This window comes from Macaca thibetana, chromosome 6 (assembly GCF_024542745.1).
Source record: "Macaca thibetana thibetana isolate TM-01 chromosome 6, ASM2454274v1, whole genome shotgun sequence".
NCBI lineage: Eukaryota > Metazoa > Chordata > Mammalia > Primates > Cercopithecidae > Macaca > Macaca thibetana.
The window spans coordinates 62,459,843-62,484,321 of NC_065583.1; the positions used below are offsets into that span (position 1 = coordinate 62,459,843).

General features: G+C 39.2%; 1 protein-coding gene across 3 annotated transcripts in view; it reads left to right on the forward strand.

The window, feature by feature from the left end:
* The first annotated feature begins 7,932 nt into the window (after positions 1-7,932).
* DTWD2 (DTW domain containing 2) overlaps positions 7,933-24,479 on the forward strand; it is a 160,225-nt gene continuing 143,678 nt past the window's right edge. Inside the window, exon 1 of one of the 3 annotated variants that reach the window (XM_050795784.1) lies at positions 7,933-8,238. In XM_050795784.1, the coding sequence (XP_050651741.1) occupies positions 8,021-8,238 (218 nt within the window). In that variant the 5' untranslated portion in view covers positions 7,933-8,020. Of the gene's footprint in view, positions 8,239-8,320; positions 8,403-24,479 lie in introns of those variants that run through there. The other 2 variants (XM_050795785.1, XM_050795786.1) reach the window with 2 other exon arrangements.

Genomic DNA, 24,479 nt, shown 5'->3' on the forward strand with positions numbered 1-24,479 from the left:
TGCATCCCAGGGATGAAGCCCACTTGATCATGGTGGATAAGCTTTTTGATGTGTTGCTGAATCCGGTTTGCCAGTACTTTATTGAGGATTTTTGCATCGATGTTCATCAGGGATATTGGTCTAAAATTCTCTTTTTTTGTTGTGTCTCTGCCAGGCTTTGGTATCAGGATGATGTTGGCCTCATAAAATGAGTTAGGGAGGATTCCCTCTTTTTCTATTGATTGGAATAGTTTCAGAAGGAATGGTATCAACTCCTCCTTGTACCTCTGGTAGAATTCAGCTGTGAATCCATCTGGTCCTGGACTTTTTTTGGTTGGTAGGCTATTAATTATTGCCTCAATTTCAGAGCCTGCTATTGGTCTATTCAGGGATTCAACTTCTTCCTGGTTTAGTCTTGGAAGAGTGTAAGTGTCCAGGAAATTATCCATTTCTTCTAGATTTTCCAGTTTATTTGCGTAGAAGTGTTTATAGTATTCTCTGATGGTAGTTTGTATTTCTGTGGGGTCGGTGGTGATATCCCCTTTATCATTTTTAATTGCGTCAATTTGATTCTTCTCTCTTTTCTTCTTTATTAGTCTTGCTAGTGGTCTGTCAATTTTGTTGATCTTTTCAAAAAACCAACTCCTGGATTCATTGATTTTTTGGAGGGTTTTTTGTGTTTCTATCTCCTTCAGTTCTGCTCTGATCTTAGTTATTTCTTGCCTTCTGCTAGCTTTCGAATGTGTTTGCTCTTGCTTCTCTAGTTCTTTTAATTGCGATGTTAGAGTGTCAATTTTAGATCTTTCCTGCTTTCTCTTGTGGGCATTTAGTGCTATAAATTTCCCTCTACACACTGCTTTAAATGTGTCCCAGAGATTCTGGTATGTTGTATCTTTGTTCTCATTGGTTTCAAAGAACATCTTTATTTCTGCCTTCATTTCGTTATGTACCCAGTAGTCATTCAGGAGCAGGTTGTTCAGTTTCCATGTAGTTGAGCGGTTTTGATTGAGTTTCTTAGTCCTGAGTTCTAGTTTGATTGCACTGTGGTCTGAGAGACAGTTTGTTATAATTTCTGTTCTTGTACATTTGCTGAGGAGTGCTTTACTTCCAATTACGTGGTCCATTTTGGAGTAAGTACGATGTGGTGCTGAGAAGAATGTATATTCTGTTGATTTGGAGTGGAGAGTTCTATAGATGTCTATTAGGTCTGCTTGCTGCAGAGATGAGTTCAATTCCTGGATATCCTTGTTAACTTTCTGTCTCGTTGATCTGTCTAATGTTGACAGTGGAGTGTTGAATCTTGGAAATAAAAACAGCTTTACATGCAAGATGTGTAAGGAAAGTGAAATGTGTTTTTTATAAAAGATAGTAAGATGTCGGCCGGGCGCGGTGGCTCATACCTGTAATCCCAGCACTTTGGGAGGCTGAGACAGGTGGATCATGAGGGCAGGAGATTGAGACCATCCTGGCTAATACAGTGAAACCCCACCTCTACTAAAAATACAAAAAAAATTACCCAGGTGTAGTGGCAGGCACCTGTAGTCCCAGCTACTTGGGAGGCTGAGGCAGGAGAATGGCGTGAACCTGGGAGGCGGAGCTTGCAGTGAGCCGAGACTGTGCCACTGCACTCCAGCCTGGGTGACAGAGTGAGATTCCATCTCAAAAAAAAAAAAAAAAAAAAAAAAGATTATAAGATGTCATGGGAATGTAGTTTTTTTGTGTGTGCCTAAAGGGTTAAAGGATTGTCTTAAGTTACGTAAAATAAAGCTGAAGGTTTGAGTAAGTTGTGGAAAGTTTGTGAAAGATTAGTCTTGTAAAAGAAATTCTATGTGTGAACATATTGGCTAAAGTTAAAAGGGTATTCAGTTTTTTCATAATTTGAACATCGGAATAGAAGCATGATAGGTTTTTCTTATAGCACTAATCTGTTCTTTAACAAAAATTTGTAAAGATTTATAAAAGGTTTATGAGAATCTTATCTTATGGCCAGACATGAAAATTGGATAGATTTGTCTGTAAAGTTTTATTAAAGATTGGGGTTGACATTAATAGTACACTAATGCAAAGGGTAAAATTTGGCTTTCTCTCTTGAACAAGATTTTCACGTACTATCAAAGAAAAAAGAAAGATTTTTGTTTGCCTTTTAAATAAAATATAGGAAAAAGAAAGGAAAGAAAAAAAAGACTCAGATTGTTTAGAAAGCTAAGTCTTCCCTCTTAATGAATAAAAGTTTTTGCCTTTAAAAATATTTTTAAGTCATCATTTTGCCTGAATGAATAACTTATGGTGGCCTGGGATTCTATTTTGTGATATTGTGTTTTAAACCTTTGATGTCTGACAAACTTTCCAAAATCATACTCTAAATTATGTCTTTTTCTGACCCAATTAATCTTTTAGATATTAGGTCCCCTAAAGTTCTACAGAGACATATTTGGCTTATTTGGTATAAAAATCATGTAGAGCCAGGCATGGTGGCTTACACTGGTAATCCCAGCACTTTGGGAGACTGAGGCAGATGGATCACCTGGGGTCAGCAGTTCGAGACCAGCCTGGCCAACATGGTGAAACCTTGTCTCCACTAAAAACAGAAAAATTAGCTGGGTGTGGTGGTGTGTGCCTGTAATACCAGCTACTTGGGAGGCTGAGGCAGGAGAATCACTTGAACCCAGGAGGCAGAGGTTGCAGTGAGCTGAGATTGCACCACTGCACTCCAGCCTAGGTGACAGAGTGAGACTCTGTCTCAAAAATATAAATAAAAATAAAAATCATACAGGAAGTGTTATCAAATATAAAATAGTGTTTGGCTTTCTTCAGGCTGTACTTGTATAAATGTAATTGGTATGTATTCCAAAATCATGTAAACTCTTATAATTCTAATATGACTTAGTGTATATTATTAATAGTTATAATTGTTATGTAAAATTGTTGTATGCTACAGAAGTAACCAAATTTTCTTTTCAACTGTGGTTTTTAATAGTGGCTGTCCTAAGACTTTGTCATCCACAGACAATTGTCTTATTTTGATCCTCTTCAAAAGATGGTTTATAATCAGCTATAGGACTTTGACAGGTGCTCTTAAGTGCACATTTCTAATAACTTTGGATATTGTAACATTAGAGTAGAAGAAAAAACTTTCAGGACTCTCATGGAGAGCTGAAATGTTCATGAATATCAAGCAGAACAGGAGTTAATTGCATAGACTGAACTAATAGAAGACTGAAGTAATCTTTTTGACTTTTTGCTTAAAACATTGCTGATACTTTGTTTTGTTTTTCAGAGCCAAGAAAACTTTCAAGCTACTTACAGCTTTTAACAATTGAGTAAAGTCTATTCCTGTAAACAAAATTTGGAGCATATTTATTTATCTCTACCTGATTTCTCCAGAATTGGAAATTATTTGCGAGCATTCTGAACTTATGGCAATATAGTTATTTGCATAAGTGCAATAAGTATCTGTTTTCTTTTGTAATAGGACACAATTGGAGACACTGGTTACCTTACCAAGGTTTTGACTGGAATGGCATGCTTTCTTTTAAGGAATCAAATTTGACTTACAAAGCCAATAAAAGCCTCTTGGGAAACTGCCCTCACCTCATACCTTGTCTATATAGTACCTGTATAGAGTTCCGGACTTGTGATAAGTAAAGAATGTCAGTTTTTGACAGGCCCAGGAGCCCCAGATTATCTTGTGACTTCAAGAGAAGAGGAACTTACCCAACTCATAGGTATTTGACAGCACAACCCCATAGCTGGGTTGGGCTTTTAAAAAAAGTCTTATCTAAGATTTCTTTGATGGAATAAAAGTTCCATCAAAACCAATTAAAATAAGCCTATGTGGCAAATAATTCTTCTTGCTGCACTTTATACAAATAATCAGGCCAAGTATAATAAGGCAAATCGGTTTACCATAATTTGTATTTAGTAAAAATGGGAGACTGAAGAGAGAAAAACTATGTTTCAAGAACTATGGTACAATTGTTATTAGATTCTAACCTCATCAGTTCTTTTTGAGAATTTTTTTCCCCTGAAATTTAGACTGACTGCTTATTCCTGTGAACCAATCAGTGATCTCTGGCTGCTGCTCAAATGAAACAAGGGGGATGGATAATGTAAAAATCTAGATCAATATTCTAATTCTGGGCATATACTGGAATCAGGTAGTGACACTATATCAGCTTGGTTTCAAATTGCCCAGTTCATGGAAAGCTTTTTTATCTAGTTTACTTGGGATAATTTTGCTTATTTTGCTTTACTGTTGTGGAATATATTGCTGCTGTACTCTCCATGTAAGAATTCAGGATAAGTTTACTCAATGTTATCTTAAAGCAAACACTTATTAATCTTCCAGATATCGCCTTTTGTCAGAGTTATGGATGGCCCTCACCATACTGATGCTTTCTGACTGAGCTCCTCTCTACCCCAAATATAAGAGATCCTAGTAGTTAGGCAGGAATATCATCACCCCTATTCAGCCTGAAGAAGCTACAGATGGATCTTTGTCCCTCTACAATGCTTAGCATTAAGGGTTCTCTTATAAAAGGGAGGTGGGAAATATATCAGAGGCGTTTGAACCAGAGCAATTCCATCTTGAATAGGGGCTAGGTAAAATAAGGCTGAGACTTACTGAGCTGCATTCCTAGGAGGTTAGGCATTCTAAGCCACAGGATGAGACAGGAGGTCAGCACAAGGTACAGATCATAAAGATGTGATAAACAAGCTGGTCAAATTGCATCAAAACCAATGTGGCCAAGAAAGTGACCTCTGGTCGTCCTCAGCACTCATTATATGCTAATTATAATGCATTAGTATGCTAAAAGACACTCCCATCAGCACCATGACAGTTTGCAAATGCGAAGGCAATGTCAGGAGGTAATCCTATATGGTCTGGAAAGGGGAGGAGCCCTCAGTCCTGGAAATTGCCCACCCCTTTCCCAGAAAACTCATAAATAATCCACCCCTTGTTTAATATATAATCAAGAAATAACTATCCTTGGTGGAGCAGCCTAAGCTGCTGCTCTGCCTAAGGAGTAGCCATTCTTTATTCCTTTACTTTCCTAATAAACTTGGTTTTCACTTAAAAGAAAAATAAGTGGCCGGGTGCAGTGGCTCACTCCTGTAATCCCAGCACTTTGGGAGGCCGAGGCGGACGGATCACCTGAGGTTGGGAGTTCAAGACTAGCCTGATCAACACAGTAAAACCCCGTCTCTACTAACAATACAAAATTATCTGGGTGTGGCAGTGTGCAGCCTGTAGTCCCAGCTACTTGGGAGGCTGAGGCAGGAGAATTGCTTGAACTCAGGAGGCGGAGGTTGCAGTGAGCCCAGATCGCGCCACTGCACTCCAGCCTGGGCAGCAGAGCAAGCCTCCATCTCAAAAAAAAAAAGGAGAAAACCACTAAATTTGTGGTTATTAGTTTCACAGTGATAGAAAATGAATACAGCAAGAAATACCATGTTTTTATTTCATTTAAATCAAATCTTATACAATGCCGAATCCTCATACTGCAGGCCTGGCATGATATTCAATCCCTTACACTACTGAGGCCCTTTCCTCTTCCAGTAACAGGATCTCCTTTTCCCAGGATGGTCCTTTTCCCAGGCATGGTCCTAAGATTGTCCTCAGTCTTTACTACCCAAACTCCCCTGAGGCAAAGGAGCATAAAAGTCTGGTTTTCTACCTGAAGTTGGGAGACAAACAAAACATACATTAACATCTCAATACATTATCTTGACACTAGTAAGTTGGCTGTATCCCATAAAGGGTATCTTACTTCCCTTTCTGGTGTCTTGGCACTTCCCAGAAGCTGAGTCACTGATGGTCTGATACCTGGGTCTGCCCCAAGGTGGTAACCTCACCTGCAAGTTTCCTCAGGCTTCTGAAGGTCATTGTTCACAAACCTGGATATTGGGTGAATTTCTTGCTTCCCATAGAGAAAAATGACCCTCCTTTCTCAATTCTGTGTCCTGCCTGGATGGAAGCTTTCTTTGATTCTACCATGGACTTGCAGGGGATTTTCTTCATAAGGAGCAGAGATGGAGCAGGAGACCATTTAGGTCTTTGGCAATATTCTATGTAAGAGATGATGGGGGCTTGAACTAGGGCAGAAGTAGTAGGCAAGATAAATGTTTGGATTTTGAATACTTTGAAGGGTAAAGCCAATAATCTGATATGGGGTGTTAAAAAGGAAGCCCAAAATAAGTAGGCTCACATCAACCTAAAAGGAAGGAGCAGAGGCAAAATTAATATGGAGAGTTTATTTGGGCCAAGGTTGAGGACTGCGGCCTAGGACATATTTCCAGGTTGCCATGGAGAGTGCTATGGAGAAACAAATGGGCTGGAGTTTTTAAAGAAAAGAGAATGAATCAGCAGAGGGGGGCATTACAAAAGTTATTTCTCAGGAAATGTCATTTATTTGCAAAAATAACATTGGTTAGTGATTGGCTATACATGTGGTTGAACTATAGGGTATATGGCATTTTATGGCTACTTGGTGTCAGTCTAGGGCTTGCATAGCAAGTGGCTTCAAGAGCTAATTATTTAGCTCAAGGGAGAGTGAGACATGACTGCTTGCATTCCTTAGATAAAAAGTTTTTTTTTCCTTATCATCTGTCATCTCACACCACACAACTGGGAGTCGAGGGACCTTACATGACTTGAGCACATTTCACCTCTTGAAATTAAAGATGAGCAGCTTCCTTTCGTTTAAAGATAAGTCACATGAGAATTTAATTTTGGCAGTTAAAGAATTGGTTCCCCAACCTAAATCTGCAGCCAAGATGAATTTTCTGATTCACCTCCTTCCCTACAGTTTCTGGGTTTTGTTTATCCTCCAATTCCAAATGGCATAATTGCTTTCTTTCTCCCACTCTACACCCATCACCAGCCGGGTGTTTCAGCTTTTTCTCTCTCTCAAATAGGATGCTCCAAAGGAAAAGAGAGGTGCTATTTCTGAGGGAAAAGAATGTAGGATAGTTGAAAACAACAGCACGGTATTTTCTTCACAAACTTGATTTTAAGATGACTGAAAAATCTAAAAGTGAAATAAACATTTTAAGAAATACAGTATTTGCTCTATTACTCTGTGTTGTCTACTTTGCTTCACATTTAAGCTATTACAACTATAGAGTTAAGACAATTGTGATTCCTAAACTTAATTCACATGATTGATGACAACCAAGCTTAATTCTCTGTTTAAACGTTGTGTACTGCTGGAAGTAACACAAAGCATTAATAAATAAAAGGAATTCGACACCCATCTTGGGTAAAAAGCATTTCTGCCTTCATTCTAACATATATTTCATTTTGGCTTTTAAAAAACAGCTACTGTGCTATACTGCCGTATCCGGTAGTTGTAAATACTGGGCAATGTTACCTTTCTAGGGCTTGTTTCCTCATACATAAAACCTATTGGTACCCCAGGCCAGCTCTCCTATTGCTTCCTGATCCGGGACAATCTAAAAACCTAATTTAAGAAATATTTGGTGTCCAGTGTAAAATAGTGTGCTTGATGTCTTATTAGCACAAGCCATAGAAGAGCAGGAATTTCATATAATGAAACGGACCAGCTGTGAGTAGTTTCCAGTGGATATAACCTCTCCTTTGTTGGCCTTTAAATAATAAGTACATCAGCTGCTGCAACTGCGATGCATGCACTGTGGAAATCCTGCATATTCTTAAACTGCCATCCCAAGGCAGAAAATGCATAATTCCTTTTTATTTTGACTTTTAAAGGGGTTAAATTCGGGCGTGGTACTGGGGTGCTCTCGGGGAGGTTTTCCTTACCTCTCCCGGTGAGGCTACTTAACCTCACCAGCACTCCAACGCTGCCCACACTTTCCTACCCGGTCCCAATGGGCACGGGCCAATCGGCTCGTTCCTTCCCAGCGGCAGGGTGGAACCTCGAGCCTGGACTTCGGAGACCCGCCCCCTGTACGTGGCGTGCGTGCATGGCGATACGCGACGCGGGCCGGTTTCTCCAGCGTGTGGCGCCCCCTGGTGGTAGCCGGGCTTCGATGCCACGGCCTGACCGGAGTGTCCGCCATGGAGTCGCAGAAAGAGGCGCGAATACTCCAGGAGCCCGTGGCGCGGCCTCCTGGGGCCTCAAGGTCTCAGACGCCGAACGCCAAAGAGCGGCAGGAGGGCGGCCCAGTGCCGGCGGCGGCTGCCCTGGGTGCAGAGGCGGACGACGACAGTGCGGACCGGCTGTGGGAGCTGCCGGTGGAGCCGGCCAAACGGAGGCCCGAATGCAGCCGCTGCAGGTGACCGCGGGGCCGGGGGCGGGGACTGCAGCTGGCAGCGGCCTTTGGAGGAGGCTGCGGCGCCCCCTGCCGGGGTATCGGCGGCTCGGGCAGCTCTGCGCTTAGGTTGGCGGAGTTGGCGGGTGCACGTTGGAAATCTCGGAAATGCCGGGCACAGCTACCTAGTAAGAAGCCCTTTTTCCAGGTTCATGATTATTTAACCTTACTTCCTGCAATATATTAAGCGTGTCATGGAATGAGCAGACATCATTTCTGTTTCCAAGAAACTTAAGCGTCCGATAGGGAAATAAGGGGTGATGACAATAATACTTGTAGTATAGTTACACAGTCATACTTAAGTGGCATAGTCGTATCACAGTTAAAACACATAAAGTGGATTGAAGGAGAGAGACAGTCTCCTTTGCCTATCCTACCAGAACTCTAAATATAGGGCCTTTTCAGGTCTTCATTCTAGGCTCTCTTCTAACCCTACAGACGTCCCACTGGTAATTTTTAAAATCAGTTTTCATGGTAATTTATCATCTATATCCCAATGTGTCTCAGACCTTTATTCTGAGCACCAGATCTGTGCATTAATTTATCAGGTGTTTATTGAGTGCTTTGATAATCACTGACAATGCAATGGAGTCCGTGTCTTTATGTATTATTCTCTTACTGAATACGGATAATAAACCAGCAAACAAGCTATCCAATATGTAATTACAAACTGGGAAAAAAACAATGAAGGAAAGGAATGGGATGCTCTTATAAAAAATAGCTAGATCGTGTCGTGAACTATCTCTGAGATTTGAAAGATGAGAAGATTCCAGCCTGGGGAAAAGCATTCCAAGAAGGGGAACAGAAGGACTGAATATGGTTGAAGGTCTTTACTGCTTGAGTACTTGGAGTTTGTTACTTTGGACATTTTGACCTTTTCCTAGGGCTCTATTGTAAGACTTAAGAGGAAAGGATCTTAAATATAGAATGTTTTTATATTTTCTAAGTATACTATGTATAGTTGACTTCTGAGGAGGATGGAAAATTTGTGATTAGAAGGCACTGTGAATTTGAACATAGGGGTTTGTGAATGTAATTAATTTAAACAAGTTGTCTCAGGGGGTTATGGGAAACATTTAAAAGTGTTTGGAGGAGTCTCAATAGGATACTGAAAGAAAAGTGTTTCAAATATAAATCAAAGGCTAAATTACTGTGCTAGCTTTATTATGTAGTTTTTAGTCTGTTCAGAATTGTTAATTATAAATATATAGTTAAAAATCTGTTTAGCAGAGATTTATTTTATGATGCTTTCTAAAAAATAAAAATGACTTGCTGAATTTTGTCTTTTTTTCAGTTACATTTAGTTAATACCTTAGGATTACAATTTTTCCCAACATTTCTGCACTTCGCTTATTTCTGGTGAAATTTGCTACCTGTGAAAAGCTCTCCTCCCTCTTGGCATGCTATGCATTTTATTTGCTTTAATTAGGTAGAATATAATTCTAGAATTATGGAGAATATTTAGGTGTTGTCAATAAGACAGAAATGGATTGATGGCTTTTTATATTTTATTTCATTAGGTTATTAGAGTTCTACTAGTACCCTGCGTGAACTTCTTTACATTTATGCTTAAAATAGTTTTAAAAATGCATTCTTAGATTTGATTGATCATTGAGTCACAGTTATTTGACTATTTACTTAAACTATATTCATTTCTCTGAACACATTATTACAAATGTCATAGCCTAAGGGAGTTCCAGAAATTAGATTTGTTCAGGAAGTGCAAACTCAGCAGAATCTTGCTTGTTAGAAATATAACATATCTTCAATATGAATGGAATATTCTTTAAAAGATCCCAAACTTGTAGTTTATTATTGCCGGATATAGGTTCTATAAATGTATTCTGTCCTCTATGTATATCTTGTTTACAAAACCTGCCTGTATTCCATTTACCTCTTAGAATACCTTTCCTATCCCCCATTCCTGAACATATAACATTATTTTTTTTTCAGATAAAGACAAAGCCTTGGTTGATCTCCCCAGAGTATGTATCATTAGCGTTATTTGAGATAAAATAAGAAGGATGAGGGTCATGGGACATAGTAGGTGCACAAAAGATTTGTTGAACTACTTGGTAAAATTCAGTTGTTCAACAAATATTTTTGGAGACCCTACTTCCATACAGTGTGATAGACTATGAAATACAAAGATGAAAAAGAGATGACTTCAGTTCTCCTATAGATCAGGACCTAGTGGAAAGTGGCATATCTATTTAAATGGGGAGCCCTCAGATTAAAAATCCGATGATGTAGGGCAGCTTTTTCAAATTATAGGTAATGAACCACAGTGAAACTTTTGTTATATGCATCCTTGTACGTAGTAGAGAATGTATTCAAAAAGAGTTTGACAAACATCAAATTTTTGAGGCGCTGAAGAAAACAGCAAAAAGTGTTTTCTGAATTTTTCAAAGTAAAAGCATTTGTAAAATAACTTTGTTCAGGTTAAAATCATTTTGCTAATTTAAACATCTTATTTAAATTATATGACCTCAGATTGGAAAGATTTAAACACTTTTTATATGTGTTTGATATCCTTCGGCAGTCTTCGAAATTAGGCTGTCATGGAGTAAGAGTCAAAAGACGAAAGGGTGCATGTTCACCAAGTAGTGCTTCTGAGATTTTACTAGAGTCTTTAATTTTGTTAGGAAATAAAATGTAATGTTCGTGTGTATATGTATGTATATATGTGTATATATGTAAAATGCACGTAAGCATGTGGTCTTTTTCTTGTTGAATTCTACACTATCAGCTTCTTTCTTAGATGTGTATATGTGAGGTGTTATAGGAACATATAAAAAGGTGCTACTAACCCTAAGTTTGTGTGGTGGAGATGAGGAAAAGATCTGGGAAATCTTAGAAGTGACATGTAAGCTGAGACTGAAGGACATAACAAAATATTTAACCTGGATTCTAATATTTAGGATTAATTAGGGAAGAGACTGGCTGGGGGAGGGCTTGAGGGAGGAAAAAGTGAGCTCTGGTTGAGGGAACAGTATGTATGAGAGTTTAGGGCATAGAATGTATAGTGTATTTGGAGAGTTTGGGAGAAGGGATGGAGTGGTGAAAGACAAGGCTGCAGAGATTAGTAGTGGTTGCCTCAGAAAGGGCAAAATAAACTATGTCAGGGAGTTTGGGCCTAATACTCTATAACCCAACAAGCCAGCCACAGTAATATTTTTATATTTGAAAGGTGGTGACAAGTTTGACTTTTGTAGGTGACTTTTGCTGTATAATTTATACTTTTTCATTTTATAAAAAAAGCAACTGGATGGTGATAAAAGGATACAAGCTTGACTGGGAAGAATTAGGGCCTCATTCCAGAAATATTTTAGGCATCTTAATTGTACTTTTGTATCTTCTGCAGTTACTGCTATGCATTTGAGGATGAGTCATAAACGACTTGCAAATCATTGGTCATAGGAATAATAGAATAATGTCTAAAAACAGTGTGTTTTAAATCCCGTTTAAGGGAAGAAACAGCAGGGAGAGCATGCACACAAACTGAATCAGATAGACCCTGAGATGGAAGTTTTTGTGTCTCGAGTGTTTTCTTTTCAAAAGTAACAAGCTGTAAGAATTATAATAAACCATTTCTACATATTTAACACCCTTTTACTAAACACCAGCCATCTACCAGGCACATACTAGGCCTAGGTATTTTATATATGATAATATTTTATTTAGTTCTTGTTTAGATTGCTGCTGCTTTTTTTTTTTTTTTTTTTTGAAACAGAGTCTTGCTCTGTCACCCAGGGTGGATTGCAGTGGTGCAATCTCGGCTCACTGTAACCTCCACCTCCCAGGTTCAAGCCATTCTCCTGCCTCAGCCTCTGGAGTAGCTGGGACTACAGGTGCCCGCCACCATGCCTGGCTAAGTTTTTTTTTTTAAGACAGAGTTTTGCTCTTGTTTCCCAGACTGCACTGCAATGGCGTGATCTCAGCTCACTGTAACCCCTGTCTCCCAGGTTCAAGCGATTCTCCTGCCTCAGCCTCCTGAGTAGCTGGGATTGCAGGCATGCACCACCATGCCTGACTAATTTTGTATTTTTAGTAGAGACGGGGTTTTTCCATGTTGGTCAGGCTGGTCTCGAACTTCTGACCTCAGGTGACCCGCCTGCCTTGGCCTCTCAAAGTGCTGGTATTACAGGCGTAAGCCACCGCGCCCAGCCTAGGTTTTGTATTTTTAGTAGAAGCAGGGTTTCCGCCCTGTTGGTCAGGCTGGTATCAAACTCCTGACCTCAGGTCATCAGCCTGCCTTAGCTTCCCAAGTACTGGGATTATAGGTGAGAGCCACTGTGCCTGGCTACTGTTTGCTTTTAAATGATGAGGAAATAGAGGTAACAGGCAAGTAGCAGAATTGGGTCTCTAGCTCCAGTCCACTTGGCTCCCTAGCTCATACAAGTACTTGATCTCACTCCAGGCTCCTTGCTGAAGAAGCATTAAGATTTTGTTTGTACAGTAGGTATTGTCACCAGTTGAAATGGCATCACTAACACTGCAAGATTTTCAGGCTTTTTAAGTTAGTAACAGGATGCTGAGTTTTAGTATTTTCTCTGGCTTTTTAATTCCACATGTCATAACCTTTTCCTTATTCTTTAGGCTTGGATATTCTGGAGGAAAAAGTGATGGGGGGAACATCATAAGAGAGAAAGATAAAGTCAGGGAAGGAGAGAGAGAAGGGAAGACTGCAGGTGTTTAAGAAGAATGCACGAGCCACAAACTGGCAGTCTACAGATGTTTTGCTTTGAACTGTGTTTTATCAGCTTTTAAATTAGTTGCTAATAGTTCAAAATCAAGATGTTTTATATAAAAATTCAGATTTCTGGCTTTTGTTGACAGTGGAAAGATCTGACAGCTTCAGAGACCACCTTCCTGAACAGTATTTGGTTAAGCTCAGTATTATTGGCTGTGCCCTTATATTGGGCATGATCTCTCCAGGTCACCATAGCTCCTAGTCATTCCTGCTGAACTCATTAGTGGTTAACTGCTGGCCCCTCATAGGCATTTATGTTTTGATTCTGGGTCTCCTGTACATCATTGTGGTTGTCTGACTGAGCAACTGGTAAATCGGTCTTCAAATTTGGTGGGAAAAGTGAAAAGCGGTAATTCCCAGGGTAGTTAATGTAGAATAACTGAAACTGTTGAATCAGTATCATTACTTAGAAAACAAACTATTTTGGGCTGGCACAGTGGCTCATGCTTGTAATCCCAGCACTTTGGGTGGTTGAGGTGGGTGGATCACGAGGTCAGGAGATCGAGACCAGCCTGACCAACATGGTGAAACCCCGTCTCTACTTAAAATACAAACAAATTAGCTAGGTTTGGTGGTGAGTACCTATAATCCCAGCTACTTGGGAGGCTGAGGCAGAAGAATCTCTTGAACCTGGGAGGCGGAGGTTGCAGTGAGCCGAGATTGCACCACTGCACTCCACCCTAGGTGACAGAGTGAGACTGCGTCTCAAGGAAAAAAAAAAAGAAAAAAGAAAACTGTTTTGGTAAATTTAAAATAGGCTAGATTATTGATGATTTTTAGGGTAAAAATTTGGATATTCTGAAGCTTAATTTTTGTACATATTAAAGATATATTCTCAAGAGAAAATTATTACATTAATTTGTTCTTTCCTGTTGGTATAGAAAATATGTTCTTTGAAATAGTTCATTCGTAATATATGTGGAAAGCTAACTGATTTACAAATCACTGTGCAGGCTAATTGTATGTCCAAAGTTGAGCAAAGGTGTTATATGTCAAGAGGGAATTTTTTCATAACCTTAATTAAGTCTTCAAAGAGGAATGGCCAGTTTTAAAAACCACATTAGAGCTTTCTAAGTGTCTGATTTATTTTCCCTAGGAAAAATAGGAATTATATTTTTACCCTCTGATAGGTAGAAGTTTTCTTCAAAGACCGTAAAAGCACATTAATTCCTTGAGTTCATTTGCCCAAAATTAATAATTCATAGTTTCTATTAGTGCTTATGTAGTTAGAGAATATATTCAGAAATAGTCTTGCCTAAAATTTGGTATCACTTGAAAAGAGTTCACAGTACTTTTACATTTCTATTTAATACATGAGACAACCTTATGATTTAAATAGTGTTATTCCGTTTTATAGACTCTTACAGTCAGATGGCTAATAAGAGGCAGAGCTGCTTTAGCGTTCATCTTTTTATTGCTATACCACGTAATAATGAATTATACTTAAATGAGCAGTATGACTGCATTTGTTTTCTTGCATATAATAAGTATTTACATGAGGGGTTTCTTTGCCTTCTTCTAATCTAAAGATTCTTTTCCTTTACCTTTGGTCATAGGTATTTTTAATTATTTTGAGATGAGCAATTTTTAAATTATTGTAGTTTTTAAAGTCAAGCCTGTATCTCCTGAATTCTTTATCGGTCTGTGATGAAATTCTCATTTCTATTGCTGGCTTTTCACTTTTATGTTAGAAAGGCAGATTTGGGAAGGCTGAGGTGGGAGGATCATTTGAGCCCAGGAGTTCGAGGCTGCAGTAAGGTAAGAAGGTGCCACTGCACTCTTGCCTGGGTGACGGAGTAAGACCCCATCTCTTAAAGAGAGAGAGAGAAGTTGGATTTTTTTTTTTCTGCTGAGTTTATTGTTTGTTTGCTTGTTTTTCTTTTTTTCTTTTTCTTTTTTTTTTTTTTTTTTGAGACGGAGTCTTGCTGTGTGCCCCAGGCTGGAGTGCAGTGGCGCGATCTCGGCTCACTGCAAGCTCCGCCCCCCCGGGTTCACGCCATTCTCCTGCCTCAGCCTCCCGAGTAGCTGGGACTACAGGCGCCTGCCACCTCGCCCGGCTAATTTTTTTGTATTTTTAGTAGAGACGGGGTTTCACCGTGTTAGCCAGGATGGTCTCGATCTCCTGACCTCGTGATCCGCCCGTCTCGGCCTCCCAAAGTGCTGGGATTACAGGCTTGAGCCACCGCACCCGGCCTGTTTTTCATTTTTCACTATTGGAAACCTAGTTGAAAAGTTATGTATTGAGCCTGTTGACCTTGCAAAGAGTAGAGAAATTGACCTGATACAAATGTCTCTGATCTGTTTGTTTATGTAGACAAGTTATTTGACAGTCTAATTCTTTTTTTAAAAATTGTGGTAACATTTACACAACATAATATTTATCATTGTAACGATTTAAGTGTACAGTTTAGTTACATTAATATATAATGTTGTATAGCCATCACCACGATTTATACTCCAACCTTTTTCATCATCCCAACATAAACTCTGTCCGTTAAACTATAATTTCCTATTCTTCCCTCCCGTCAGTCCCTGGTAACCTCTATTCTGCTTTTTGTTTCTATGAATTTAACTGGAATCATATATTTGTCTATCTGTGTCTGGCTAATTTCATCTAGCATAATGTTTTCAAGGTCCATCCATGTTGTAGCAATGAATGAAAATTTCACTTAATTCTGTGGGTGAATTGTATGTATTAAACCACATTTTGTTGATCTATTATCCATTCCTCTGTTGATGAATACTTGGGTTGCTTTTACCTTTTGGCTATTGTCAATAATGATGCAATGAACGTTGGTATACAAATAATCTGCTCTAGTTCCTGCTCTCAGGTTTTTTTAAATATATATTTTAGGTTGGTGCAAAAGCAATTGTGGTTTTTGCCATTACTATCTAGGAGTGGAATTGCTGGGTCATATGGTTTTACGTTTAACTTTTTAAGGAATTGTAAGCTATTTTCCACAGTAGCTGCACCATCTACATTCCCACCAGCAATGTATGCACCTTCTGTTTTTTCCACATTCCTGCCAACACTTACTATTATCCATTTTATTATGCCCATCTTAGGAGGCATGAAGTGATATTTCATTGTGGTTTTGATTTATATTTTGCTGACTAATAATGTTGAACATCTCATGCTTTCGGCCATTTGCATATCTTCTTTGGAAAAATGTCTGTTAAGTTCTTTTGGCAGGCGAATTGTAATGAGTGGGCTCTAAAGTTAGGCTGCCTGGGTTTAAATTCTGGCTCTGTGACATTGAACAACAAGTTACTGAACATCTTTGTGTTTCACCTTTGCCAAATGTAAAAGTGAGACAATAATAGTTATCTCTACCTCACAGTGTTCTTAAGAGGATCAAATCATTTAATACAATAGAGCGCTTAGAACAGTGCCTTTTGTATAGTAAATGCTCAATAAATGTTAGTTACATTTAATTTTAGGAATCTGAGAATGCTTTGCCTTGACTTATGAAAGAAAAGTGAATTCTGGTTAACATGTAAAATATGTTTTATAAAGCTTCAGAACTTTTTTGTGGTAAAATACATAAAACATCCAATTTACCATTTTAACCATTAGAAAATATATTAATTTTGAAATGAAGTATGAGATGATTAAAGAAGAAAGAAAATATAAGATATTGTTCAGTAGTGATAAGAACACAACTGAATTGGTTTTGTTTTACCAACTTTGCACTAATCAACTGTGCAACTTTGGGTGAAGTACTTGAATTCTTGGTGCTTTTGTTTATCTGTAACAAATAGCCTACTTCATAGGATCAGATTAATGTACATGAAAGCAATTAATACAGGAAGTATGCATAACTTTTATGAGGTAATGTAACGGTTAATACCTATCTTTGGAAGATGATGTTGTTTTTTTAAGTTTTTTTATTTTTATTTTATTTTTTGTTTGGTTTTATAAGTAAACTTACCTCATTATAATTGCTCTTGTGGCAAAAGTCATGACACTGTCCTGAAAGCAAGTTGCCTTGTAATGAGATCTTTGTGGTATTTAAGTACAGTCTTCCCTTGCCATAGGAGAGTAATTTGTTCCTGAGTCACTCCACATTCACCCCTAGTAGAGTGAATTCTGGAAAGCACAATTGTCTTTGAAATTGATGATACACAGTTACCTAAGTAGTTAACAAAGCATATATATGATACTTAATGTGCTTGAAATTGAATCTTTTAATGCAAACCCCCAGAATAACTCACTGAAAAAAATGCAATAATTACCATTGCTATAGCAAACCATGAATTCTTTGAGAGAACCTGATGTAATATATATCAATTATATAGTGGCAATGATGACACCATTACTATTATATTAGTCCGGTTTCATGCTGCTGATAAAGGCATACCGGAGACTGGGCAATTTACAAAGAAAGAGGTTTAATGGACTTACAGTTCCACGTGGCTAGGGAAGCCTCACAATCATGGCAGAAGGCAAGGGGGAGCAAGTCCCGTCTTACATGGATGGCAGCAGGCAAAGAGAGAATAAGGAAGAAGCAAAAGCAGAAACCCCTGACAAAACCATCAGATCTCATGAGACTTACTACCATGAGAACAATATGAGGGAAACTGCCCCGATGATTCACTTATCTCCCACGGGCACTCCCACAACATGTGGGAATTATGGGAGTACAATTGAAGATGACATTTGGGTGGGACACAGAGCCAAACCATATCAACTATTATATTATTATTATTATTTTTGACATGGAGAGTTAGTATTTGGCTACTGATTGATTTTATTCTTAACTTTTAGTTTTGAAGTAGTTTTAGACTTACTGAAAGTTGTAAAAATTGTACTGAGAGTTCCTGTATATCTTTTACCCAATAACTCAATATGGTTATTATACATAACCATAGTACTGTATAGAACTATAAGGGCCTGAGAATTTATCTTATTTGCAAGTGGACAAGTTAGCCTGTCACAGTTTCATGGACGCTGGCAAAAGACATGAAATTCCTGGGCCAAAGACAAAGGACTTTATTACTCAAGGCACAATAGGGAATATGACCTTCATGTTTGTGTTGTTTGCCTTGTTCTCCCCTCCTACTCCAACCCCTACAGGGATTTCATAGATAATTAGGTAGATGCTGTGCACATAGTGGGTTTGCATCCTGGCTGAAGGACCTTGAACTTAGTGTGTTCCTGAATTTTTTAATAATGAGTTGCAAGTAAACCTGCTCTTTTTCCAGAGGGAGAACTTACCTGTCTTCCAAGGCTATTCACCATGTAGATACCTTTGAAAAGATAGTCTAGAACAAAAGGTTTTTGTCTCACTCACAAAACATACAGAAATGTAAGAGACCCATGGAGAATTACCTCCAAAGTTCAGTTACCAAAATGAAGAAATGAACATTGGTACAGTACTATTTTTCTTTTCAACTTTTAAGTTCCAAGGTACATGTGCAGGATGTGCAGGTTTGTTACATAGGTAACATGTGCCATGGTGCTGCACACATCAACCCATCCCCTAGGTATTAAGCCCAGCATCCATTAGCTATTCTTCCTGATGCTCTCCCGCCCCCTGCTCTCCTGACAGGCCCCAATATGTGTTATTCCCCATGATGTGTCTGTATGTTCTCATAAGGGAGAACATGCGGTGTTTTGTTTTCTGTTCCTGCATTAGTTTGCTGAGGATAAAGCATCTAGCTTCATCCATGTCCCAGTAAAGGACATAATCTCATTCCTTTTTATGGCTGCATAGTATTCCATGGTGTATATGTGCCACATTTTCTTTATCCAGTCTATTATTGATGGGCATGTGGGTTGATTCCATGTCTTTGCTATTGTGAACTGTGCTGCAGTGAACATACACGTGCATATATCTTTATAACAGAATGATTTATATTCCTTTGGAAATATACCCAGTAATGGGACTGTTAGGTCACATGATATTTCTGCTTCTGGATCTTTGAGGAATTGCCCCATTGTCTTCCACAATGGTTGAACTAATTTATACTCCCACCAACAGTATAGAAGTGTTCTTTTTTCTCCACAACCTCACCAGCATCTGTTGTTTCTTGACCTTTTATTTATTGTTATTTATTTATTTACTTATTTATTTATTTGGGGGGATGGAGTCTTGCTCTGTTGCCCAGGCTGGAGTGCAGTGCACGATCTTGGCTCACTGCCAGCTCTGCCTCCCAGGTTCACGCTATTCTCCTGCCTCAGCCTCCTGAGTAGCTGGGACTACAGGCGCCCACCACCACGCCTGGGTTTCACTGTGTTAGCCAGGATGGTCTCGATATCCTGACCTTGTGATCCACCCTCCTCGGCCTCCCAAAGTGCTGGGATTACAGGCATGAGCCACCATTCTCAGCCTCTGTTTTTTATTTTTTGAGATGGAGTCTCACCCTGTCACCCAGGCTGGAGTGCAGTGATGTGATCTTGGCTCACTGCCACCTCTGTCTTCCTAGCCTAAGCTATCCTTCTGCTTCAGCCTCCCAAGTAGCTGGGACTACAGGTGTGCAGCACCACACCTGGCTAATTTTTTATATTTTTGTTGGAGATGGGGTTTCACCATATTGCCCAGGCTGATCTCTAACTCCTGACCTCAAGTGATCCACCCTCCTTGGCCTCCCAAAGTGCTGGGATTACAGGTGTGAGCCACTGTCCCTGGCCATTTCTTGACATTTTAATAGTCACCATTCTTACTGGCATGAGATGGTATCTCACTGTGGTTTTTATTTGAATTTCCATAATCAGTGATGTTGAGCTTTGTTTTGTATGTGTGTTGGCCACATGAATGTCTTCTTTTGAGAAGAGTCTGTTCATGTCCTTTGCCCACTTCTTAATGGGGTTGTTAGTTTTTTTCTTATATATTCGTTTAAAATTCGTTGTGGACTCTGGATATTAAACCTTTGTCAGATGGATAGATTGCCCAGCTTTTCTCCCATTCTGTAGGTTGTCTGTTCACTCTGATGATAGTTTCTTTTGCTGTGCAGAGGTCTTTAGTTTAATTAGATCCCATTTATCAATTTTTGCTTTTGTTGCAAAATTGCTTTTGATGTTTTTGTCATGAAATCTTTGCCCATGCAAACGTCCTGAATGGTATTGCCTAGATTTTCTTCTAGGGTTTTTGGGTTTTACATTTACGTCTTTAATCCACCTTGAGTTAGTTTTTGTATAAGGTGTAAGGAAGAGGTCCAGTTTCAACTTTCTGCTGCATATGGCTAGTCAGTTCTCCCACCACCACTTAAAAAAAAGTTTAAAAAAAAAAAAAAAAAAAAGGTAAGAAATCGTTTCCCCATTGCTTGTTTTTGTCAGGCTTGTAGAAGATCAGATGGTTGTAGTTGTGTAGTCTTATTTCTGAGTTCTTTATTCTGTTCCATTAGTCTATGTGTCTGGTTTTGTACCAGTACCATGCTGTTTTAATTACTGTAGTATTGTAGTATAGTTTGAAATCAGGTAGTATAATGCCTCTCCAGTTTTGTTCTTTTCCTTAGGATTGTCTTGGCTATTTGGGTTCTTTTTTGGTTCCATATGAATTTTAAAATAGTTTTTCCTAATTTTATGAAGAATGTCAATGGTAGTTTAATTGGAATAGCATTGAATCTATAAATTGGGCAGTATGGCCATTTTCACAATATTGATTCTTCCTATCCATGAGCATGGAATGTTTTCCCATTTGTTTGTGTCCTCTCTGATTTCCTTGATTTGTAGTTCTTCTTAAAGAGGTCCTTCACTTCTTTGTTAGCTGTATTTCTAGGCATTTTATTCTGTTTGTAGCAATTGCGAATGGGAGTTCATTCATGATTTAGCTCTCTGCTGGCCTGTTGTTGGTACGTAGGAATGCTTGTGATTTTTGCACATTGATTTTATATCCTGAGACTTTGCTGAAGTTGCTGACCAGCTTAAGAAGCTTTTGGGTTGCGAGGATGGTGTTTTCTAAATACGGGTTTATGTATTCTGCAAACAAAGATAATTTGATTTCCTTTCTTCCTATGTGAGTATACTTTATTTCTTTCTCCTGCCTGATTGCCCTTGCCAGAACTTCCAATACTATGTTGAATAGAGTGGTGAGAGAGGGCATCCTTGCCTTGTGCCCGTTTTCAAAGGGAATGCTTCCAGCTTTTATGGAGTCTCTCTGTTGACCAGGCTGGAGTGCAGTGACGCGGTCTTGGCTCACTGCAAGCTCCGCCTCCTGCGTTCATGCTATTCTCCTGCCTCAGCCTTCCAAGTAGCTGGGACTACAGGCGTCTGCCACCAGGCCTGTTCAGTATGGTATTGGCTGTGGGTTTGTCATATGTGGCTGTTATTATTCAGAGGTATGTTCCTTCAGTATCTAGTTTATTGAGAGTTTTTAACGTAAAGGGATGTTGCCTGTGATTCCAGCACTTTGTGAGGCTGACGTGGGCAGATCGCCTGAGGTCAGGAGTTCGAGACCAGCCTGGACCACATGATGAAATCTGTCTCTACTAAAAATACAAAAATTACCTGGGTGTGGTGGTGCATGCCTGTAGTCCCAGCTATGCGGGAGCCTGAGGCAGGAGGATCGCTTGAACCTGGGAAGTGGAGGTCGCAGTGAGCTGAGATTGCACCAATGCACTCCAGCCTCGGAGTCAGAGCAAAACTCCCTCTCAAAAAAAAAATATATATATATATATATATATATATATATATATATATATATAAATATAAAATATATATATGTGTGTATATATGTTGAGTTTTATTGAAGGCCTTTTCTGCATCTGTTGAGATAATCACGTGGGTTTTTTTTTTTTTTTTAAGTATACTTTAAGTTCTGGGATACATGTGCAGAACGTGCAGGTTTGTTACATAAGTATACATGTGCCATGTTGGTTTGCTGCACCCGCCAACCTGTCATCTACATTAGGTATTTCTCCTAATGCTATCCCTCCCCTGGCCCTCTACCCCATGACAGGCCCCAGTGTGTGATGTTCCTCTCACTGTGTTCATGTGTTCTCATTGTTCCACTCCCACTTATGAGTGAGAATATGCGGTGTTTGGTTTTCTGTTCCTGTGTTAGTTTGCTGAGTATGATGGTTTTCAGCTTCATCCATGTCCCTGCAAAGGACATGAACTCATCCTTTTTTATGGCTGCATAGTTTTCCATGGTGTATATGTGCCCCATTTGCTTTATGCAGTGTATCATTGATGGGCATTTGGATCGGTCCCACGTCTTTGCTGTTGTGAAAAGTGCCGCAATAAACATACGTGTACATGTGTCTTTATAGTAGAATGATTTATAATCCTTTGGGTTTATACCCAGTAATGGAATTGCTAGATCAAATGATATTTCTAGTTGTGGATCCTTGAGGAATTACCACACTGTCTTCGACAATAGTTGAACTAATTTACACTCTCACCAACAGTGTAAAAGCGTTCCTGTTTCTCCACATCCTCTCCAGCATCTGTTGTTTCTGACTTTTTAATGATCACCATTCTAACTAGTGTGAGATGGTATCTCATTGTGGTTTTGATTTGCATTTCTCTAATGACCAGTCATAATGAGCTTTTTTTCATATGTTTGTTGGCTGCATAAATGTCTTCTTTTGAGAAGTGTCTGTTCATATCCTTTGCCCAGTTTTGATAGGGTTGTTTGTTTTTTTTCTTGTAAATTTGTTTAAGTTCCTTGTAGATTCTGGATATTAGCCCTTGTCAGATGGATAGATTGCAAAAATTTTCTCCCATTCTGTAGGTTTCCTGTTTACTCTGATGATAGTTTCTTTTGCTGTGCAGAAGCTTGAAGGGGGCCAGCCGCTCCACACCTGTGGGTATTTCTCATCAGGTGGGACGAGAGACTGAGAAAAGAAATAAGACACAGAGACAAAGTATAGAGAAAGAACAGTGGGCCCAGGAGACGAGCGCTCAGCATATGGAGGTCCCGCACTGGTGCCAGCCTCTGAGATCCCTCAGTATGTATTGATCATTATTTTTACTCTCTTAGTGAGGGGAGTGTAGCAGGGCAACAGGTGGGGAGAAGGTCAGCGGGAAACATGTGAGCAAAGGAATCTGTATCATGAATAAGTTCAAGGAAAGGTACTGTGCCCTGATATACATGTAGGCTAGATTTATGTTTCTCTTTACCCAAACATCTCAGTGTAGCAAAGAGCAACAGAGCAGTATTGCTGCCAGCATATCTCGCCTCCAGCCCCAGGGCGGTTTTCTCCTATCTCAGAATAGAATGAATGGGAATGGTCAGCTTTACACGGAGACATTCCATTCCATCAGTGTGTTGTATTCAGGAGGCCCATCTCACATGCAAAGACACACATAGGCTCAAAATAAGGGATGGAGGAAGATTTACGAAGCAAATGGAAAGGAAAAAAAAAAAAAAGCAGGGGTTGCAATCCTAGTTTCTGATAAAACAGACTGTAAGTTTCTGATAAAACAGACTGTAAACCAACAAACAAAAAAAAAAAAAAAAAAAGACAAACAAGGATGTTATATAATGGCAAAGGGATCAAAGCAACAAGAAGAGTTAACTATCCTAAACATGTATGCACACAATACAGGAGCACCCAAGATTCATAAAGCAAGGCCTTAGAATCATGTGGTTTTTGTCTTTGGTTTTGTTTATGTGGTGAATTACATTGATGGATTTGTGTATGTTGAACCAACCTTGGATCCCAGGGATGAAGCCCACTTGATCATGACAGATAAGCTTTTTGATGTGCTGCTGGAATCGGTTTGCCAGTATTTTATTGAGGATTTTTGCATTGATGTTCATCAGGGACATTGGAGGGCAGTTTTTTTTGTATCTCTGCCAGGTTTTGGTATCAGGATGATGTTGGCTTCATGAAATGACTTAGGGAGGAGTTCCTTCTTTTCAATTGTTTGGAATAGTTTCTGTAGAAATGGTACCAGCTCGTCTTTGTACTCTGGTAGAATTTAGCTGTAAATTTGTCCTGTCCTGGGCTTTTTTTGGGGGCTGATAGGTTATTTAATTACTGCCTCGGTTTCAGAACTCATTATTGGTCTATTCAAGTATTCAGTTTCTTCCTGGTTCAGTCTTGGCAGGGCGTATATGTGTCTAGGAATTTATCCATTTCTCCTAGATTTTCTAGTTTATGTGCATAGAGGTGTTTATAGTATTCTTTGTTGATTGTATTTCTGTGTGGTCAGTGGTGATATCCCCCTTATCATTTCTGATTGTGTCCATGTGATTCTTCCGCCTTTTCTTTATTAGTCTACCTAGCAGCTATTTATTATTATTTTTTTTCCAAAAAGACCCAGCTCCTGGATTTGTTGATTTTTTGAATGGGTTGTCATGTCTCTATCTCCTTTAGTTCTCCTCTGATCTTGGTTATTTCTTCAATTCTGCTAACTTTGGAGTTTGTTTGCTCTTGTTTCTCTAGTTCTTTTAGTTGAGATGTTAGGTTGTTGATTTGAGATCTTACTAGCTTTTTGATGTGTGTTACAGAGATTCTGGTGCATTGCCTCTTTGTTCTCATTAGTTTTAAAGAACTTCTT